General features: G+C 39.2%; 1 protein-coding gene across 2 annotated transcripts in view; it reads right to left on the reverse strand.

The window, feature by feature from the left end:
- Positions 1-8,986: 8,986 nt before the first annotated feature.
- LOC141435731 (hemicentin-1-like) overlaps positions 8,987-23,807 on the reverse strand; it is a 49,481-nt gene continuing 34,660 nt past the window's right edge. Inside the window, exons 26-36 of one of the 2 annotated variants that reach the window (XM_074098496.1) lie at positions 21,799-21,995; positions 21,421-21,496; positions 20,699-20,898; positions 20,335-20,481; positions 19,234-19,395; positions 14,258-14,373; positions 13,620-13,847; positions 13,126-13,270; positions 11,514-12,148; positions 11,281-11,406; positions 8,987-10,120 (exon numbers count right to left, since the gene is read on the reverse strand). In XM_074098496.1, the coding sequence (XP_073954597.1) occupies positions 9,938-10,120; positions 11,281-11,406; positions 11,514-12,148; positions 13,126-13,270; positions 13,620-13,847; positions 14,258-14,373; positions 19,234-19,395; positions 20,335-20,481; positions 20,699-20,898; positions 21,421-21,496; positions 21,799-21,995 (2,215 nt within the window). In that variant the 3' untranslated portion in view covers positions 8,987-9,937. The remainder of the gene's footprint in view (positions 10,121-11,280; positions 11,407-11,513; positions 12,149-13,125; positions 13,271-13,619; positions 13,848-14,257; positions 14,374-19,233; positions 19,396-20,334; positions 20,482-20,698; positions 20,899-21,420; positions 21,497-21,798; positions 21,996-23,807) is intronic. The other variant, XM_074098497.1, reaches the window with a different exon arrangement.

Below are 23,807 nucleotides of genomic sequence, written 5' to 3' on the forward strand. Positions count from 1 at the left end.
TTACGCTATAGCTAAACGCCGTTTTTTAAACGTAGAAAAGAAACTCGACTCTTGTGACTTACGCGCCGACTATAACGCAACTATACAAACATATATCGATCAAGGTTACAATTGTCTAAAGTTCCAAATATTTTTCAAGATGATAACGTTTATTGCATTCCGCATAAAGCCGTTTATCGTCCAGAGAAAGAGACTTCTAAAACTCGTGTTGTTCTCGATGCTGGCTGTAAAACCACATCAGGCAAGTCGCTTAACGACATTTTATATGTAGGTCCAATACTACAAAGTAGTATTTTCGAACTGCTGCTCATCCTCCGCATGTTCTCAATCGCGCTAACCGCTGACATCGAAAAGATGTATTTTCAAGTAATGATCGCGCCTAAACACCATCCGTTTCAACGCATTTTGTTTCGGTTTGACTCTGATTCGCCAATAGAGATCTACCAATTCAATAGGGTGTGTTTTGGTGTGTCTAGTTCGCCTTACCTCGCTATGCGCGTTGTGCGTCAGCTCGCCGCTGACAGTCGCGACTCATATCCGCTTGCCGCTTATGAAACTGAGAACCATATATATGTTGATGACTGTCAGTTCTATTGACAGCTTAGACAACGCTGAAAAAACGTATAAAGAAATGATTGCAATGTTCAAATCTGGAGGTTTCAATTTAGTTAAATGGATCTCAAATGACAAAGAACTCATGTCACGCATTCCCACTTCTCATAAAAGCCCTCTCGTTGTTAAGTTTGACGATAATCCCAACGCTGATACAAAAATCATAGGTATGCAATGGCAGCCTAATGACGATAATTTTCAATTTAAAATAAATATCGATTTACCGCAAAAATGTACCAAACGCTCGATTCTCTCAGTTACCGCACGCTTATTCGATCCGCTCGGTCTCATAAGTCCAGTTGTCGCGTACATGAAGCTGCTAATACAAGAATGCTGGAAATTGCAGCTCGACTGGGATGATGAGGTCCCTGATTCTATAGTCTCCAAATGGGAAAATTTTCATAAAGAACTTCCGCTTCTCTCTGAACTTAAAATACCGCGTCACATAGGCATAAATTCTATTCATAGAATCTCATTGATCGGCTATGCAGACGCCAGCGAAAAATGCTACGGTGCTGTCATATATGTTCGAATTGACTCAAATGACAACTCACCCGCAGAGTCTGTAAAATTACTCACCTCAAAGTCCAAGGTTTCAACTCCGAATAAAACGCTCGCACGCTTAGAACTTTGCGCTGCCGTCTTGCTCGCAAAATTGATTGACTCAGTACGCACGGTCCTTAGCCAGCGCTGTAACATAAATAAAATATACGCATTCTCTGACTCTACGGTAACGCTTACTTGGATACACTCACCTGCGCATAAGTTTCACACTTTTGTAGCCAATCGCATCGCTCAGATAAACGAACATTTACCCGCATCTCACTGGTTTCACGTTCGCGATGTAGAAAATCCCGCTGATATCGTCTCTCGCCCTGTAACTTCAAAAAGTTTAATCAGTAATGATTTCTTGTTTCATGGTCCGCAATGGTTGTCCGCTCCCGTCGACGCCTGGCCTGTAAAAGAACATAAGATTAATCACAATGAAATTACAGAAATACAAGAATCTAAAACTATATCTCTACCTACGCAAAATGTAAATTCAATAGAAAATACTCACTTCATCCATGATCTCGCCGAACACTGCTCGTCTTGGTTAAAATTTATCCGCTCGATAGTATACGTACTTCGCTTTTCAAAATTACTCGACTCACGCGGTTCTATCACTATAACTGATTTAGATCACGCTGAATGTTACGCAATACGCTACCTTCAGCCTGACGCGTTTTCTCAAGAAATCAACGCAATTAAAAATAATAAAATTTGTCCAAGCAAAACTATTATTAAACTGAACCCTTTTCTTGACGACCGAAATCTGTTGAGAGTAGGTGGTCGCCTTACTCAGTCTCAGTTAGATTTCGATCAAAAGCATCCGATATTACTACCCGCTAAAAATCGCATAGGTTCGCTTTTAGTAGATCACTATCACGCGTCAAATTTACACACAGGTCCCGCTCTATTACTAGCTCTACTTCGCCAAAAATATTGGATCCTTTCCGCCAGAAATTTAGTTCGCCAAAGAGTACACGCTTGTAACTTATGTTTTAAACTCAAACCGCGTATTACAAACCCTCCAATGGGAGATCTCCCTTCGATTAGAGTCTCCCAAGTCAAAGCTTTCGTACATACTGCCGTTGACTACGCTGGACCCTTTTATATTACGCATATCCGCCGACGTGGTGTTAAAAGTCACAAAGCTTATATATGTTTATTCATTTGTCTTACGACAAAAGCTCTTCACTTTGAGTTAGTTTCAGACCTAAGTACCGATTGCTTTCTTGACGCGTTCAAACGCTTTATTTCACGCAGAGGTCCGGTCTCTATATTGTACAGCGACGGAGGCACCAACTTCATTGGCGCTAAACGCAAATTAAATGAAATTTACTCAATAATGCAATCCGCTAATTATCTAAATGATTTGAGTCATTATCTCACACTAAATAGAGTTCAATTTAAGCATAGCCCACCTTATGGACCAAATTTTAATGGGCTGAGCGAGGTCAATATTAAAAGCGTTAAGACGCATTTATATAAAGCTATCGGCAGTCAAATCCTCACATATGAGGAATTTAATACAATCTTAATACAAATAGAAGGCCTGTTAAACAGCCGACCGATTTGCATACTTTCATCAGACCCTTCTGATCTGACCGCGCTAACTCCAAATCATTTTTTAAACATAACTCCGCTTAAAATATCGACTCTACCCTCACAGATAACAGACTCACACGCTATCAGCTTTTGAGCAGAATAGTTCAAAGCTACTGGAAACGTTGGAGCATGGAGTACCTGACTTCACTTAAACAACGCGATAAATGGAATATACCCTCAAAACCTGTGAGTGTAGGGAAGGGACGGTTGTTGTTGTCAAAGATGACAATACGCACCCAATGTTTTGGCCACTGGCTATTGTTTCAGAGGTCTTTCCTGGAAAGGATAATATAACTCGTGTTGCTAAAATTAAAACCGCATCTGGGACGTATATACGTCCGATAACTCGACTGTCCTCTACCAACGCAATAACCATACGTTCTCGCTTAGTTTTAAGTTTATCAACCGCTCTAGTAGTAAGCATTATTTTTAGTTCTCAATGTAGAGGAAACCTCTAGGCCCCCCGAAGTTGGCTGCGCCATTTATTTGTTTATTTTTTAAATATATTTAATTAATTTTAACTCATACACACACTCACGCATTAACATGAACGCATCCATACTCTGGCAACACATCCCTCCTTTCCTATCCTGCTACCATTGGGCACCGAAATTCGAACCAAGAACGAAGAAAACAAACGACTCGAGACGACGCTATAATTTTGTACAAACGCAAAAATAAACTCTTAATTCGCAAAATACCTTTAAAAACTCTCAAAACCTCTAAAATCTGTGCAGTGAAGTGGTGATGAACATTTTGTGCCGTTTATAATAATTCCTGTGTCGTGGAAACTCAATTGCTGGAGAAAGCAGTATCCCGGTGTTCAAGGTATGTCCTGCCCCTCCATTCTAGACATCCAGTTACCTACATACCAAATTTCATGACTCTAAGCTCAGCGGTTATTATTTCGAGATTTTATCCCTATCCCGTAGGAATATCGGAATAAAAAATAGCCTATGTGTTATTTCAGAGGTCCAGCTACCTACATACCAAATTTCATGGCTCTAGGCCCAGTGGTTGTTATTTCGAGATTTTATCCCTAGGTATCCCGTGGGAATATCGGGTCAATTAGTCTCTTATGTGTTATTCCAGACGTCTAACTACCTCGTTACCAAATTTCATGACTCTAAGCCCAGCGGTTATTATTTCGAGATTTTATCCCTATCCCGTGGGAATATCGGGATAAAAAGTATCCTATGTTTAAATCCAGGTTATAATATAAACTAACTTTTCGCCAAATTTCATCCAAATCCCTCCAGCCGTTTCAGCGTGAAGAAGTAACAAACATACTCACACACACTCACAAACTTCACATTCATAATATTAGTAGGATTAACCCTAGAGTGCTCGCCTCGCGCTATGAGCATTTTGCTGATCACGGCACGTTGTGCATTTGTTAAAGCGTCCTAGTAGCTGCCTCCCCGTACCTCGCCTTCGTTCTAGAAATTAGAGTAGGAAAATTCAGTGCGCGGCGCGGGTGACCACAGAAGACAAAGTGTAAATAAATTGAGGAATTATACGTGATGAATTATCGTTCTTATCGTATTATTGAAAAAAAAACGTAAACAAGCCGTGGTGCCCTTGTGGTTTGACGTATCGCCTCTGAAGTAGAGGTTCGTGGGTTCAAACCCCGGCCGCACCTCTGAGTTTAGTGTTGTTTGTCATAGGTGTCTCGTCATCTCGTGTCGCGTTGGGCGCTTTGCTCACTGCACTGCCACTGCGCGACTACTTCCTCGCATAGGTAATGTTTGCGGGTCTGGTATGTAAAACTACCGTATTAACATTGATTTTGGTTTATTTTGATTAAATAGTCAGATAATTACACAAAGAAAACACTGACCAGCAGGGCTACTACGAAACTCGAAACTCGAAGTTCGTGTCTTGCGTTCCCTCTGACACTTTTACTATTTAATACGAGAGCGAGAGAGACGGTACGATATGAACTTCGAGTTTCGAGTTTCGTAGTAGCCCTGCAGTTATTGTTACGACAAACATTTCTGAAAGACCACCCTACTTAGTATTTTCCTGGTGAAAGGAATATACTAAGTAGGGTGACGGCACCAATCATGAACATGTTAAGCACAGTATTATCCAGTAATGGACAGCAAGGATTCAATGCCTTATTGCTCACCATTCATGAACTTTACCTACCAGTTAATGATAATCAGTTATCTGCACATAAGTGTTATTAGTTTTAGAAAAAGTAGCGTCCGTTTCTCAATATTGGGTTAGGAGAAAAAATATTCCATTATTGGTTCCTGTCTATGACTGGTGCTTTGGGGTAATTACGTAAACGGGGTTATTCCATTTATTTTAAAAATCTAAACGTATTGATGTTTAACCACTGTCTAACACTTAAGTGGACGCCATATTTACCGCTCCCCGCGCCTCTTTAGTTGATTGATACGAGGTGCTGACATCGGTGGGACTTGCAATATTTTTTTGGGTGTGCCAAAAAATTAAATACGAAATAACCCCAACACCGCTATCTCAAAAACCTGGTAAATTACACGATTGAGCTATAAATATTATTACAAATAATCGTTTTTTGCGAATGACTGTGTCAGTCTGAAAGGTCTAGCGTAACTTTTTTTTCCGGAATTACCCCTTTAGGATCAATGGATGGTGAAACAGCCCCTTAGTCTACTAAACTAAAATATCCAGCAAATATAGGCTCGCTGAAATTAAGCAATTTAATTGATAATTGGATCATGATCAATTTCAATTCGTTTTTCAGAAAAGTAATTTTGTTACAATTAGGAGGTTTTGGTTATTAAACCAACTTCAAAAAAAAGGAGGTTTTCAGTTTGACCCATATGTATTGTTTGGGGTTTAATTAAGTGGACTGTAGGACGAGAAATACGAACTACAGTGCGGCAAATAACTGGATAAAGGCCTGACCTGTGGTTGAAGCACTCACCGATACGTCTGCTGATGATGGTGCAGATCTTAGCTGTAGGTAGTAGCTGGCGCAGGCTCCTTCGATCTTTGGCTCATTCAAACTTACCTCGGACAAGGTTACCGTTAACCAGCAGAGCTACTAAGATACCCCTATTTGATAGTCATGCGCCCCTCAAATCCGTAAAAATAAAGCCAAATAAGTCATTGCCGTGGATCACCGATACTATTAAGGTTATGATTGACAAAAGAAACAGGGCTCATCGTGAATACCGCAAGTCTAGGACGGAATGTAAAAAGAAGTATCACTTGGAACTAAAAAAACTAGTAGTAAATAGTATATTTCAGGAAAAGTGAGCGTACTATAATTACCATATTAACACTAATTCTAAGGATTCTATTACTATGTGGAAAAATATTAAGAAAACAATAAATTTTAAAAAGCTGGAGGGTCTTCCGAGCCAGTTTAACGATGCCAACTTGATCAATGATAGCTTTCTTGATGTTCCGGGGAGTAGGACGGTCCCTTTGTCTGAACTGACCTTCTTTGAGTACCACAGCTTTGGTAATGCTCGTCTAGCCTTAAAGCCAGTCAGTGAAGAGATGATCGCCAAGTTTATTTTGGAAATAAAAACAAATTCTCTCGGAGTGGATGGCATTGGGAGAGATATGATACTCCTTACTCTGCCGCGTACCTTGTTTGTTATTACGGCGATTGTAAACAGGTCAATTATGACTGGAGAGGTGCCTGGGCTGTGGAAGTCTGCGCTGGTCACTCCTCTTCCTAAGGTTGACAATCCCACAACACTTAGAGATTTAAGACCCATAAGTATTCTGCCCTTTTTATCAAAAGTTTTGGAAAAGGCTGTTTATAGACAACTGTCAGCATTTGTGGAGGCCAATGATATGTTACCTCTTTTTCAATCTGGTTTTCGTAGAGGTATGGGCACAGTGACCGCCTTATTAGACGTTGTGGATAACATACTCTCGGAACAGGATATGGGAAGTGGCACTGGTCTCGCACTTTTGGACTTCTCTCGTGCTTTTGACGGTATCAATATTCCATTGCTACTCTCCAAGTTGTCTTTTTACGGTGTCGACCATAAATCCTTGACATGGTTCGACAGTTATTTCAAGAACCGATACCAGGCAGTTAAGATTGTCAGGGAGGATGGCTCGTTTTTGGTATCTGATCCTAAGCCCCTGACGCGTGGTGTGCCACAAGGTTCGATACTGGGGCCGTTACTTTTTATTATTTATAGCGCCGACATTGTCAAGGCAGTCAAACACTGCAGATATCACCTTTATGCGGATGATGTCCAATTATACGTGTCGGCGCATCCTAAGAATTTTAATGATGTAGTGCGCAAGTTAAATGAAGATCCTGATAGGGTATCATCATGGGCGAATAAAAACGGGCTCTTGCTAAACCCACATAAGTCAAAATTTATGATTCGTGGCTCAAATAATCAGATCCGTGCTATTTCGAATACTGATCCAGTGGTCACAATTGACGGTCAAATTATTGAACGCGTAGAAGAGGCAAGAAATTTGGGTATTGTTTTTGACAGCGAACTACGCTTTGAAAGCCATATTATAGGTCTAGTCAAGTCATGCTTTTACCGTCTAAAAGTCTTATATCAGATTCGAGACCTCCTTTGTGAGAAAATGCGTATTACACTTTGTGAGTCACTGATTCTGTCTAGGTTAAATTATGGGGATTTGGTATACGGACCAAGGTTGCAGTCGGCGACTCGTCGTTTGGTTCAGCGTGTACAAAATGCTTGTTGTCGTTTTTGTTTCGTTGTTCCACCAAGAAGTCATATAACGCCATATCTCAACAGAGCCTCAATGCTAAACATGTCCTCTCGAAGACACTTACATCTTGCAAGTCTTTTATTTGAGGTCATGAATTTCAATCGGCCTAATTATCTTTTTGCTAAGACAGGTATTTCTTCTTTTCATACTAGATACGGAACTAGATCCACCCGACATTGTCTGTTAGAATGCCACCCCCACAGAACTGTAGCCTTTACCGGTAGCTTTCGTTACCTTGCAACCAAGTGCTGGAACAATATACCTCCACCGATCAGACGTTTAACATCAAAAAATACTTTTATAAAACACTTTAAGTTAATTCTTTTGCAGAAGCAAAGCGGTTGCTCGGTACTTGAATTTAATTGTAAATTTAAAATATAGGGTAGGGTTAAGGAACTGAAGGGTGGCTGCATGTTTGTTGTGATGCTTTTTTTTTCTTTCTCTCTTTTCATTTGCATGTTCTGAATCATTGAAATAAAAATACATTTTCGTTGGTGGTAGGCAGGTACAAAATTGTTAAAATTGTTATATTGAAAATGTATTCATTTTGCTTGGCACTGTTTGTTTCGTTTTGTATTGTACATTTATATTTGTTTTTTTTTAATAAGGTGATAATATTTGTTCTTGGCCCTCTGGGTTGTGGCAGAATATCAGTGTTTTGCTCCTATGAGCAATGTTGACCACTGAGCCATGACCCTTTTGCACTACTGCAGCGCACACAAACAATTGAAAATTGTTTACATTTAAGTTAGGACTGTTCTTTTTTTTTTCTTATTTATGTAATTTTGATTGTGTGTGTTTGCAGTAACAAATAAACGTTTTATCTATCTATCTATCTATACAGCAAGGACAGTACTTCTTCCAACGGATCAGCCTTCTTCGAGCGTCCACAAGTCCACACGTAGTTTACACAAAATTCAATATGTTTAAACGACAACGACACGAAAACTAGGTACGATATAATTTGCGCGGCAACGCGCCGACATACGACACGACAGACTTTTCAAAGTTCGAAATGGAAATGACAAGTAATTTTACTTTTTTAATTCAAATCTAAACGATAATGTTGCCAGGCGAAAGTATTAAGAAAAATAAAGTTGCAATATATATATATATATATATATATATATATATATATTGCAATATATATATATATATATATATATATATATGTTCCGGCTCCTGCCTTCACTTCGACACCATGCGACTGGTGGTGGAGCTTTTGCTCTATTTTAAACGCAGGCACTTATTTGTCTCCGTACATAAATAATCTTATGCACTTTTTACTTGTCATCCTACCGTCGGCCAAGCAACTTGTAAACGATTCCTTTTTCTTGGCCATTTATTTCTTTATAAAATACACCGTTTAAAAATTATTCTGAGTTTTCACTGAAGAAGATTCCATTCCTGAGGCGAAGCAGGGAACAATATATATGATTCTTCAAATAAGACTTTATGATTTTTTTTTAAATTAAGTATGTAGATATTACTTAAAAAAAACACAATATAATTTTCATAGCGTCTTTATTTCTGCTTCGAAACGTTCTTTCATATTTTTCTCTATTAATGTGATTTGCAATAAATATTTTTTCACTTCTCATGCTCGTGAAGTTGGTGTTTATGCTGGATCTAGGCGACATAAAATGACTTTTTATGCACTAGTGCCTAAAATAAAATCTTCGTCTAAGACCAAGGTAATTAGGTGTCAACAGCCAAAAACAAAGATTTTTTTTTAATACATTTTGTATTTATATAAAACAAAAAACAATCAAATCAATCAAAATAAATCACTAAAACTAAAAAATATATAATCATAATTTTCACTGTTGCTATTTCATTTCCTCGCCATCGAAGTGAAAAGCAGTGTAAAACTCGAGCATTAAATCCATTTTCCCCTCGACGTGTCTATCCACCCTCGCCGTACCGGCTCGGGTGGCTATATGAACGTCTTGAGTAAAATGGCTCGTTTTATGCTCTTGTTGTACAATCTACTATTGAATTTTAATTTGTATTTTATTCCGAATAAGTACTTAATTAATTATAAATTGATGACTCTACGAGTAAGCTAAGATTTTTTTGGGTTGTACCACAGAACATATTATACGAGTAATAAGAAGGAGTGCTACGCTAGTGCTATGTTAATTATCCCAACTAAACGAAGATAACTGATCAAAAATGGTTTATTTCAAAGATAGTAGTTTAAAGAGGTTAACGTTTCATTTTTGAGACCCACTATATACTAAAACCTAATGTGAAAACGAAAAAAATTATGTCCACTGAGAGCGAGAGAGGCTAAAAACTGGCGAAATCGATCGTGGTCGTGGAAGGAAATACGATAACATTTTTATTCAAACTCAAACTCAAATTGTTGGAAATATTTCCTAGCATGATAACAACTAGGTAGTTTAAACATATATAAGTTTTATAAGGATTATGTTCCTTGAAATGTTTAAGAACATTAAAAGTTTATAGTAAGATTAAACACTTTCTTAAATTCTTCAAGCCTGCAGCAGTAAGTCCTGGGGCCGTAGGGCTCAAACCACGACTTCTGACACACGCTCTCACAAAGACTGGCTTGTGGCGCCTGTTCGTTCGAGTGGACGATTGTAAGGATCTCCTCATTGTCTAAATCCTTAACAACCTGTAAAACATACACAAAGGTCAATAAAGCCAAGAACAGTAAAAAACATAATCAATCGAGCTAGTAAATAGCAAGATCTGTACAATTTAATATTTATTGAAGAACCTGCCACGTGGGAACTATGGCCCAAGCCCTCTTGTTCTGTAAGGAGGCCTGTGCCCAGCAGTGGGACGTATATAGGCGGGGATTATGATGATGATGAAGAACCTGACTCTAGTGCTTGTGGCGTTGTGGCGCTTTCGCATCGGGAGTTGACGCACTGACTGTCATGCCAACGATAAGCAAATGACCACAATGCTTCCAGCGCGAGGCGAAGGTTTAGGGGAGGGGAAGTCTTTTAAAGGCCTAGCCCTAGAAGTAACCATCTGTAAACTAACTGCTAGTGTTGTGTGTCGGTGTGACAAGATACCTAAACAAACGAGAATGAGAGCGGGCAGTTCAAATCCGCGCAGCTTAACGAACCCGTTCTTTACTTAACACAATGACATTCTAATCGTGACCACGTGGTGAAACTTAGAGGGATTTTTAGCAGCAAGTCGGGAATCAATCGCGGTTGTAATACTAATTTTGTATGTACAATATTAAAAGATTGGCGGTTGCCAAAAATGAACACATCAGTTTTCTAGACATTTTATTATTTTCTAGATTCTGATAGCCTAGAATGTTTTATCCGAAGCGATTTTTACGTGCTAGCTTTAGATTTAGAGTTATAGGTCATTATTTCTAAAGTGTTCTATTGCCCCCGGTCTACCCTAGATACCTAACCTATGATTAAGATTATTTCCTTAACTTATGTTGTGAGGTCTTACTTATAAACTTCATGTCTAAACTCACATTCACACGGATCAACTCACAGCTTTATACCAAGAAACGGTCGGACTATTTTAGATCTTTTTTGGAAAATTAAAACTAGTCCGACCATTTCGACTTTAAAACGTTTAGTTGAATTGTTCCTGACTTAATTACGAGAGTAATATAAATAACTTCATTTCTTTATTACAATTCCTAGATCATTAAGCCTTACGCCATCAAGCTTTAAGTATTTGACATTGATTTCAATTTGCTATCTCTCATTTTTCCTGAGATCATAGTCTTTCCTACCGACAGTGATTAAGCGTCTTAGTTTAGTTACTCTAAGATATAAACTTATTAACACAAACCTTCCACAAATACTGAGGAACGAGAAGCTTGTCTACTGTGGTGTAATTGACAGTTCCTGACCATATCATCAGGCGGGATTGAGAAGCCTTTTCTCGGACTTTCGTTTCTATGTCATGCCAACTCGTCTGAAATAAAAAAGTATGGATTCATTGGCGTGTATTGAATAAAGTAGCAAACTCTGCCAATCCGCAAACCCTGTTTAATTTTACTTTAAGGTAATTAATATACGTACAGTATTTTCATCATTGGGCTTGCAGTATGATACGGTGTTTAATGGTTTTCCGAAGGTAGCTTTCTCAGCAGGACCAGCGCTGACGTCAGCCGCGTTAACCAACTGCACAGATTCATAGCAACACTCCTCTATGCTTTCACAAGGCCTCTCGGGTTTATCTGTATATCCAAATTGGTCTGCGCCTGTCGTAATTACTTCCGTAAATAAGACAACGTTTCTCTTTGTATCCAGGCAGGATTTATACACATCGAGGAATCCATTTACATTAAACCCGACGCTCATCATCGTTGTGTCACTTCCTAAGCATTCTTTTATCGGAACGACGCTAGATGATACTTCATGTTTACAATCGAGCTCAGAAAGTTTGTAAGTAACCCCATCAACAAGGAACAAGTCTTCATGGTCGCATGTTGCTATGATTGACTTTGTGTTCGGGAACTTCATGAAACTGTTGCTCTCTGATTGCGAATAGCTTTTACTTTTCGGCCAGTCATCTTGACAGATAAAGGTAAATTTTTCTGATTTGGGTATGATTTGGTATTGGTTTTGCCTGTGGAAAGTCGGCCATGCTAACGACATGTCCAACACGAGAGGTAAGTTTTTCGTTTTTGATAAATTCTTCTCGATTATACAATCTGTAATTGAAAAATAGTCTTTTCACTTCTCATGCTCGTAAAGTTCGTGTTTATGCTGTATCTAGGCGACATAATAGTAACATTGTGCGCTTAGATGAATGATTAGTCTCGCGCGCTCGCTCGACTAGATACCGCGCTAACTAAAAACAAAAGGTTCATGAATGCGGCAACTCAATATTGTAGTGTGCGTAAGAACGGTGTAAGACAATTTGCAAGGATGCTAGTGTGCGTGACGAATTGTGTTGCCAGCTGCTCCACTGTTACCCGAATTATTGGGAAAATAAATTATTCTGTGGTCTATTAAGTTACTGGTTACAAAATGTATCTTGTATATTAACTTTTTAAAACTAAAGTCATAACTCCCTTGGAGAGGAAAACTATACGTAAATCCATAATTCCCACGGGAACAATTGAGGCCATTGTCTTTTAGTATACAGGCATGGAATAACGTCATTGACGAGCAAGTGTGATGAAAAAATTAAATGGCTTTTTATGCTCTAGTGAAGAAATAAAATCTTCGTCTATGACCAACTTAAGACCAAGGTAATCAGGTGTCAACAGCCACAAACAAACAAGTTTCTACATATTTTTAAAATATTTTTTAATGTATATGAAACTTAAAATCAATTAAACCAATTATAATAAATCAATAAAATTAAAAAATATATAATTATTATAGTAATGCATGAAAAATAAAAGGTAAGTTCATAGAAAGTGAATTATTGTTTCCATTGTTGCTATTTCATTTCCTTGCAATCTAAGTAAAAAGCAGAGTGTAATACTCGAGCATTAAACCCACTTTCCCCTCGACGTGTCTATCCACGTGGCTATATGAACGTCTTGGGTAAACTGGCTAGTTTTATGCTCTTGTTGAATCTATATTAGTCATATTATAATTTAAGAAGCTTTTTAGTTAACGTATTTGAAATAAAAAAACTTTACAAGGAAAACAAGTGCTTTATCCAAAATTTACCTACCTTTAGCGTGGATGTTGTACGTGATGTTCAAAGTTCCAAGAGGGTTAGTTACACGGCAGACGTACTGGCCCCAGCCAATGAGACTCAGCTCCAACTTATCATCGTAAGCTTCTTTGACCTTCACACCACGGTAAAACCACTCGTACTAGAAATAAAATTCTTGAATCAATAAACTGTTTTTGAAACAGGTACAAACAAATACATACGAAACTAGTTAAAAGTAACTATACTAAGATGAAAGCGAGTTTTTCCGGATTAGGTACCTATTAACTAAATGTTGTAACATAGAATTGAAGCTAAACACCAAGTAAACACCAGATAAAAATACAGCGGATGATGTTTTGCACCCTCAACGGGATAAAAAATGTATATCACACAAAAATACAAAACCAAGCTGAACAATAAATAAATAAATGAATGAATGAATAAATAAATCACACTTTAACAACTTTCGGCTTTCTAATCTACGAATGAATCAACATGCACCAACGTACCTTTCCGTATAGAATCTCTGCATTACAAGTTATTTCTTCCTCATTTCCATTCCATTCTGCTTCATAAACCAATCTAGAAACCGATGGAGGGTAGTCAAACTTGAGTTCTATTGTGTAGGAGGCTGCACCATTCAGGTCGCTCACTCGGCACGTGTAGTTTCCGCTGTTTGCTCGTGTTGGGTCGTCAAAGTGCAGAATCGGACCAGTTTTGTTCATTATTGTTAAGTCCTGCGAAACCAATGAAACCAAGAAATATTGTTAGCTTGAAAACTTATGTTACACCGATTTTTGCTTTTTCTGATTTAGATGAGATTGATGGTTGATTAAGTACAATATTAAATTAGCAAGTTTGCTATCAAAGTAAACATAGATCAATCTATATGAAAATAATACTACTTGAAAACACTATAGTGTATTTCGTTCATTATTGTTTTCAGACTATGTATTTTGATTTTGATACGCTGCTCCCGTCCGTTTTCATGGTGGATTTTACAAAAATCAATAATGGATGTTGCCTTGACTTTAAAGCTATAGGACGAAATAAACTAAGCATACTGTTTGATGCGCCGTAGAATGGTATGGTAAAAAATTAAACTGCGCTAAAAAGATAAAACCTAAATAAAAGATTGAATACTTACATAAAACCACCTGACTGAGTTAGGGTCGGTATAAGGCAACGGACAGTTTAAATCGTACGGTTTCTTTGCCTCGGCATACTTTTCATCTGTGTTGTTGCTCTCGTAGTCAGCATACTCTGAAAAGTGCACGGTTCAACAAGGTATTTGATAAATTGCCACACATAGCAAAAACATAGGATAAAGTTAAACTATAGCAGTCCGACGTTAAGAAGTCAATCCTGGACGTATCAGGATTCCTGATACCTACGTGTCTACTGAATACGTTAAAAAAACAAAAACATTGACTTATTTAGTACCAGGACGACAGGTCTCAGGATTCTTAGCGGCGGACTACTATAGTGTAGTTTTTAGGGTTCCGGAGCCAATATGGCAAAAACGGAACCCTTATAGTTTCGCCATGTCTGTCTGTCTGTCTGTCCGTCCGTCCGTCCTCGGCTTTGCTCAGGGACTATCAATGATAGAAAGCTGTAATTTTGCAGGAATATGCATGTAAACTATTCCGACCAAATGGTACAATAAAAATTTCAAAAATATTTTTTTTTAGTGTACCTCCCATAGACGTAAAGTGGGGGTTATTTTTTTTCTCATCTAAACTTGTAGTCTGTGTAAATCATTTGGAGGTTGCTAAAACCACTTTTCGATTGAGTGATTTGTTTGCAAAATATTAAACTTTACTTCACTTTGTGGGGTGTAGTGGAGTGTTCTGATTGTATTGTATTAACCTCCATAATCTCTTCTTTAGTGGCTCCAAGAAGCTGTAGTCACAGCGGCCACACCCCGGGAAACCACGACAGTGGGCTAAACCTAAAGAAGGGGACTACATCTGCGTACACCAGCAGAGTAGTTAACGGAAGATTCTCCGTAAAGATAATAAGTCTATATTGATATGAGTCCGTTTTATTTTGGCGATATAGCAGGGTAATGCGAGAAACCTTAAGGGCGTTTGTCAGAATCCATATAGTGACTTGCGGCCTTCTCGCTGCATCTCAACCTCTGCTGATCGTACCGGTTTGCCGGTCCATTGGGCTACAGAGGTGGGGACGAGTGAAGTGGACTTGCGCCCGCGCAACCGCTTGTTCACTATAAATAAATTCACGCGCAGATGACCCTAGCTATTCTTTATGTATCCGAGCTAAAAAGTCCTGCGGCGATGGGGTGCTGGTGGTGGGGTTAAGGTATCGATGTACCGAGGCTTTAGTTGGCACCCTGCACGTAGGCGGCCAGGAGAGAGTGGTCGCTCTTGGAGTCGACCGAGGCGGGACTCTGAGTTCGGCAGCACGACTGGCGACAAAGCAGCCCTATTTAGGATCGCTCTGCTTTCCTCTGCACGGAGGAGGGGCCTAGAAAAGGTGGCCCAAAAATAGTCCGCTTCACCCATTACCTAAGTGCCTAACCGCGGGCGCTTGGGCATCGATAAAAGCGGTCGAAATACACAGAAGAAAAATAAGGGAATATCACAAAATAACAGACAAATATGCATAGCCACCTGGAACGTACGCACTCTTCTAGACAATGATCGCAACTTGTGTCCGGAACGAAAAACTGCTCTCATAGCAAGGGAATTGGCTAGATACAAGATTGACATAGCTGCGATAAGCGAAACCCATCTGAGCGAATGCGGGGAGCTCTGTGAACAACTTGGCGGTTACACATACTACTGGAGCGGGCGACCTGCCGGTGATAGGGCGGCTAATGGCGTAGGCTTTGCTATCCGTAATGGTTTGGCGAGAGGTTTGAGTGACCTACCCAAGGGTGTCAATGACCGCCTCATGACTCTGCGTCTACCTTTAGCACATAATAAATATGTCCATCTATTTAGTGCCTATGCACCTACTCTACCTTCGCAAGATGAGGATAAGGAGGCTTTTTATCAACAACTCCGACAAAGTCTTGAAAGTGTTCCAAAACATGATAAGGTCATCTTGTTGGGGGATTTTAATGCCCGAGTTGGCACCGATTATGGTCTCTGGAACGGTGTCCTCGGTAAGCACGGCGTTGGGAAATGCAATGATAATGGATCCCGTCTCTTGTCACTCTGTGCCGAATTCGACCTTGGCATCACCAACACGTTCTTCCGGCTTCCTAATAAATATAAGACCTCGTGGATGCATCCTCGATCCAAGCATTGGCATCTTCTGGACTATATCATAGTCCGCCGTAAGGACTTGCGTGACGTTCTTATAACGAGAGCGATGCGTGGGGCGCTGGGTTGGACTGACCATCATCTTATCAGATCCAGAATGCAATTAAAACTTAAAGCTCCGCGGCGGGCATCTCATAAAATTCCTCCGAGGGTGGCCTTTTCCGCGTTAATCTCTTCACCTGAGTTGGGGAATAAGCTGGATCTGGCGTTTGCTGAGTGCGCTCCTCCGACTATATCTGCTAGCACAAATGATGAGTGGCGATCTTTTGCTGAAAGCCTTCATGGCTGTGCTCTAGATAATATTGGCAAACCAATGAAGAGAGATCAAGATTGGTTTGATGCAGCGGATAACAACATCAGAATGCTTGTTGAAAAGTACAGACATGAACTGAATTCTGGGTCAGTGGGTACATGTGTCAAAAGGGAAGCACAATGCGGGCTTCGGTCCAGGGTCCGGGAACTCAAGGACAAATGGTGGAGAGAAAAGGCTGCTGAATTACAACACTGCGCAGATACTCATCAAACTGGGAAATTCTTTGAGGGCATACAATCTATTTTCGGCCCGAGAGTTAGGACAACAGCTCCACTATACTCAAAAGACAGGCAGAACCGAGTTACCGATAAAGATGCGGTATTAAAGCGATGGGCAGAACACTTTAATGAGGTCTTGAACCCCAACGCGCTCAGTGCTAACCTGTCTTATATAGATTCTCTCGATGAACTACCAGTGTCCCAACAGTTGGACGAGCCACCTACTTTCGAGGAGTTCACGGAGGCAGTCAAGCGTCTCAAAAACTTAAAGACACCCGGCATGGACCACCTTCCAGCTGAAATTTATAAATACGGTGGAAAATTCATTTTGACCAGGCTATACGATCTCGTCTTGAGGGTGTGGAATACGGAGGAAGTGCCTCAGGCCTGGAGAGATGCGATTATTTGCAAGCTGTATAAAGGAAAGGGAGATGTCTCTGATTGCAGCTCATACCGAGGCATATCGCTCCTCTCTAGTGCCGGTAAAGTCCTTGCCCACATCCTTAACTCCCGTCTGGGTGAGCTAGCGGAGCGACACCTCCCAGAGAGTCAATGCGGATTCCGTCCCAGCAGAGGAACTATTGATGCGATTGCTGTTGTAAGGCAGCTCCAAGAAAAAAGTCTGGAACATCAACGGCCTCTCTATATGTGCTTCGTGGATCTAGAAAAAGCATTCGATAGAGTTCCACGTGAAGCTCTCTGGCTTGTACTTGGAAAATTTGGCTATCCAAAGAAGTTCGTCAATCTGATTCGCCAATTCCACGTTGGTATGAAAGCACAGGTTCGGCACGAAAACGAACTATCTGAGGAGATTCAGATTTCTAGTGGGGTTAAACAAGGATGTGTTTTGGCACCCACGCTCTTTGCGTTATACTTTTCGGTGGTCATGAGAGACGCATTGCAGCATTGTACCAACCGAATTCAGCTTAACGTCAGAACTGAGAGGGGTGTGTTTGATTTGTCAAGATTCAGAGCGAAATCCAAGGTCCTAAAGATCCCCATATTGGAGATACTATACGCTGATGACGTATGCCTTATGTCTCACAGCCTGCCAGATCTCCAAAGCTACGTTGACGCATTAAATCGGTCATGTCAACAATTCGGTCTGGTCATAAGTCCTTCCAAGACCCAAATCCTCAAACAACCACCACGAGGAGGCGAGGTGGATCCGGCGGCGCTAAACCTGGGAGAGAAACCTCTAGATGAGGTATCTTACTTTAAATATCTGGGAAGCACTATTCGCCATGACAACACCTTGGCTTCGGAGATACCCTCGCGGATCGCTGGCGCTGCTGCCAATTTTGGGCGGCTTACGGATCGCGTTTGGAGGTCCCATGATCTCAAGCTACAAACAAAGATAAGCGTTTATAAGGCACTTATCATTCCTGTCCTTTTATATGGGGCGGAGACATGGTGCGTCTACAAAGCGGACATAAAGAAGCTGGACACTTACCACCTAAGGTGTCTGAGGTGCATTTTGAGGATTAAGTGGCAGGATCGCGTTCCTAACTCTGAGGTCCTACGTCGTTCTGGAATGCATGGCATAGAAGCTCTCTTGATGCGACGGCAGCTTAGGTGGAGCGGGCATGTCCTTCGAATGGATGACCGCCGCTTGCCTAAAGCTGTACTCTACTCTGAGTTGGCGGAAGGCAAACGGAAGCATGGCGGACAGCACCTGCGCTTTAAGGATGTGCTCAAACGGCATCTGAATGCCTGCGCTATCGATCCTGAGTGTTGGGAGGAACTTGCTGCAGGGCGGTCGTCTTGGCGATCTACCATCTCGAAGGGCATCGAATTGTTTGAGGAGGGGCGTCTTACGGCGTTAGACGTAAAACGCCAATTACGTAAAGAAAGACCCAAGTCCTCCTACACGTATACATACAACTCAGCTGGGCAACTGTACTGTCACGCGTGTAGGAGAGTATTTAAAAGTAAATTCGGCCTAGCCAGCCATATTAGAGCCCACAATAGGCGTCTTAATGCATAGAGGATAGTTTTGTGGGGTCGCCGTCATCGAAACCGATGAGGAGGACTATATATATATATATATATATATATATTAAACTTTAAAGTGCAAATTTTCATTAAAATCGAGCCCCCCCCCCTTTAAAATCTAAACGGGCTACGGAACCCAATTTTGGACGTGTCCGACACGCTCTTGGCCGGTTTTTTACGTAAATTAATGCCTTACTAACTAAACATCACGTTATAAGCAAATGTTTCAAATGTTAACTGAAGTTAAGATTTTTCTCGTAGTTACAATGAAATGAATTCTATAGAAATTCTTTATCTAGGTACTCACGTAACACGGTCACTTCGTATGATTGTTTATCTTTGCCAAAATCATTCACTGCGTGGCACACGTAAGTGTGGGTAATATTCTTGGAATAATTTGAGGAGTTGAATCTTTGGGGATTCTTGAGGTAAAACACGTCATCTTCAACATACAATGATCTTGATTTGTCTGAAATAAAATACATCAGCATAAATTACAGTTGCAGTGACATTTCTGTCGCATTAGAAACTTAAAACAATTTAAAATTCATTATCGTTACAAATCTAGTGAATAATGTTTTTCCATCGCATTTTGTCGGATAAGTTCGTATTAAATCTTGCTTTCGCAGTTAAGTACCTTCAGTAAACTTCTTCGAAGCTAGTTGAGAAAGAAATATAAATACGAACTTTCCGACAAAGTACGACGGCAATTAGTAGTCTGTCCGGCGGCGTTAGAGTAAAGAGCAATAAAACTTGTTACAATAGTATTGGTGGTGGTGATAGACGGGTTTGTGTGATTTGTCAAATCAAAATCAAATCAAATCAAATACTTTATTTTACATAAAAACACGTGTGTGTGTTCTTACAGTGTGGAGGTGGAGGAACTGTATGAACACGCATATTTTGCATAAGCTCAGCTATCGTAAGGTCGCGGGTGAGCAAGGAAATTCTTTTAGTTCATTGATATGGACCTCCGCAAAGTAACGCCTGATTCAATAAATTGTTACAATAGTATTTTTATTTCAACAAGTCAAAAGTAGTAATACAAAGAAGTAAATTTCGACTTAAAAGCATTCGATTAATTAAAGCTTAAATTCCCGATTGTTGCAACCCTACCTGGACAATGTTTGTTTATTGCATTTGCAATTTTAGTAATGCCATTTAACATTGAACCTTAGTACGAACGAACGAAGTATTATGTCGGCGTTTTGTATATAATAATATAAGAAATCACTTACGCTCTTTTTGTAAAAGATAACTAATTAGCTTATTTTTATGGCTCTTTACTCTAACGTCGCCGGACAGACTATAACTATGTTGATGTCTTTGAACGTGAAATTTTATAATACTATTATTTCTAAGAAATGAAGTCGAACGAGGAACAAGTTAGCTAGTAAAGTAAGCATACCTTTTCCAACAACGTCCTGGTCAACTATCCAAGACACGGAGGGCTTAGGAAATCCGACAGCTGTGCAAGGCAGTCTCATCACAACGTCCCCTTCAACTCCTTCGTAGAACGGACTGTTCGGTGGGATGAACACAATTCGAGCTGGTGCTGTAATAATGACGTTAGTGAAAATAAATACGTCATGAAACATAACCTTCCTAAATACAGCAAGAAGATTTTTAGATGTATACATATTTGGTACACAATCTTAAGATCTATTTTGTTCAATTCAATATCAAGCACTTAACGGGTGTTGCGAGTTACATCCTGTACAAGATATGTTGAAATAATGCCTAAAACAATGTACTTAGTCGAATAAACTTACCTTCTACTATAATTTGTACGTCTTTATCAGTATGCCCAACAGTATTCCGTGCTACACATTTATAGTGTCCTGCTTTGGTGAGTTGAATGTGTTCTAGATGTAAAAAATCTGCATTTGAGTCTGGAATTGCTGCGTATTCAGTTGAATTAGCATCCATATACCACCAAGTTATAGTGGGCTTGGGAAAACCATTGGAGAGCCTGAAAGTAAATGATTCATTTAGTGAACGGTATTTGACAACTCCTGAATTTGCCATGTCTTAAATATTATTATAATAATATAGATGAACAGACAGTGCTAAGCGAAGAGAAAACTTAAATCGGTTGAGAATTGGATTTATAGTGATTTTTTAAAGATCTACCTCTCTACTCTCTCTACCTATCTACTATATACCTCTCTCTTTCTCAAACGCTTTTCTCTATGCAGCAAGTATGGCGCTACTTCGTGTGACGTCACATGCAACTAAGTCTTTCTGTGTCTAATCTTGAATTTCAAACCTTTATAACTTTGTTATTTGTAAAGATAGCTTATAAATTGTTTCTCTATTCGATAACAGGTATTGTGAAGTTTTAATTTATAAAACATATTGAAAATAGTCAAATACCGTTTTGTTAGATGCCATTAAACAGCAATAAAGAGCTTAGGCAAATGCATAGTCTTAGGCTAGTAAGGACAGTTATTATTACTTATTATTATGTCTGAAAGTAGCTTATTTAACTGACCTGCAAGGAATTGAAATGGTAGTATTTTCTTTTACTCTTATAATGGACGGTGTACTTCTCTCAATTTCAGGAGCCGCTAGAAAAAAAAAAGTTCATTGTAAATTATTTGACTTACGTAACACCTCAGACCTAATAACTAAAACAGAGTGGTTAGAAACAAATGTTGCCACTTTTTCTTCTGCACATGTATGGTATCTACCATATAAGAATAATATACAACATTATCGTCATAACTATTTGTATGTTATTTAATTTTTTACAGAAATGCATCGAGTGAACAGATGCTTAATGAGTTTCTAAACTACAATCGGCTATTTTTTTAATGTATTTTAAATACTTTTTTCACAACATTCACTAAAACAATAAAAATTTCCTCACTTAAAACTGTAACCATCATAGTTCTCTCGTCACGGCCTGCACTGTTCTCTGCAACACATCTGTACTCTCCTGAGTCCTTGAGCTGTACTGCCGGGAGTCTCAGTTCTTCGCCACTATTGCTTAAAGTGGTGAAATTTTTTGAACCACTAGCCTGGAAATACCACGTGATCTTGGGACGTGGATTTCCTTTGTGAAGTCTAAATTTGGAGAAAAATTTATATATATTAATTGGTCTGTAAAATCATGTGTAAAAGGGGTTATGATTAATTTGACTGCACACCTTGATAACTGATTATACTGCACTGGTAGTTCATAAACCATTGAAACACCGTTAAAAGAGAAATGTTGGCTAGATGTCCCTACTGACTGCGATCATTGGTGGTGGTGCGATCGACAGAATAGAGTTAGTAGGTCCAACTTTTCACAGTAGTACCTAAGTAGTGTCTACATCAAGTGTGTAAATTTTGTCGTATTTCACGTAAATTTTAAGTTTTACGATTGAGATTGACTGTTATTCCTTAAAGCAACTTTACAGTGCATGACTGGAAATACCTTTTCTGGCCAATAATTAGGAATTAAACGAACTTACCTTGTGAAGTTCAATTCCAATTATGCGAGGGTTTCAACCGAAGACGATTATAATATTACAGTGCAGCTCGTGAGATGGTGCTATCTTCCTCACACATTTAGAGCTATAAAACTAAAAAAAATAAAGCTTCATTTCCGGTTCCGCTCCCCACCACTGCGCGCTAGCAACTCTGCGCCCGCGTCGTCTAGCCTCATTTTTCAGAGCAATTTTTGTGTTATATTCGGGTTACAAATATTTTTTATTATTTTTTATTGTATGGGATGGGAGGGATGGGACGACCTAATCGTCTTCGGTTGAAACCCTCGCATAATTGGAATTGAACTTCACAAGGTAAGTTCGTTTAATTCCTAATTATCCTTCGGGTTTCAACCGAAGACGATTATAATATTACAGTGCAGATGTTCAGAGCCCAGTAATGTTAGCCAAGGCCGTTAATAAGAAAATAATAAAAATATATTTCAAGGTAGAAGAGTAAATCTATCTAACTACCTAACAATAGGGTACTTGTATTACTCGTATATTGTTGATTTGATTCTCATATGTACAGCCTAAGGTTTTTTTTTTTTTTTTTTTTTTTTTACCAATAGGTGTAACCTTGTATTTATTGTATCTACCTTTATTAATGTTTAAAAGAAAGATTAAAATAGTATTCTTACATGGCAATGCTTGATTGCCGCAGCCCAAAAAACGTTTTCATTATTATTCGTTTTTCGACTCCTATGCGTTAGCTAGCATAGCACTTATAGAATATACTTAACTCCAGCCAGGAGTCTTGCGAACCACATATAAAGACTGTGGGCAGTGGTATCGATACCAATATCTTAGTACCTTTTTAACCCAATGTGCCAGGGTGCCAGGGTTTAGACAACCAACTTTTACTTATTATGTGTATATGATATTTTTTAGTCCTAACAAAAAAAGGATATTCCTCGGAGCGATCGCGTAACTAGTTAATCTTTGATCTAGTTTTAATTATGTACGTCTGCACATCCAGTAACGTGCAGCACGACTACTGGGGATTTTATGGATGTTAGGTAATCTCATTAACAGTTAATGAGCCCCAGACCTAAAGGTTTTAATAAAATATCTTATTTTAATCACAATATCGTTTTTATGTATTGATATATTTTCTATTTTGATTGAACGATTTGCCTGTATTCTTTCGGCAGAGCACGGCAATAGCTAAGGTTTTATAAAACAAATTTGATAAGGTCACATTTTTGTACGGATGTTATATTGATATTGGTTCAATAGATGTATTACATCTGGTTTGGAGGAAAAAACCTCCAAACTCTTCATAAATCGAGTGATATTCGTAGATACATCTATAGATCTACAAGGCAGACCTAAGAGTGTTTAAACTGTCGAAGCTATCGCTTTATTCAATTTTTAAAGTTAAACAAGTAACTTGTTAGCTATT

This window comes from Choristoneura fumiferana, chromosome 15 (assembly GCF_025370935.1).
Source record: "Choristoneura fumiferana chromosome 15, NRCan_CFum_1, whole genome shotgun sequence".
In the NCBI taxonomy this organism is placed as follows: Eukaryota; Metazoa; Arthropoda; class Insecta; order Lepidoptera; family Tortricidae; genus Choristoneura; species Choristoneura fumiferana.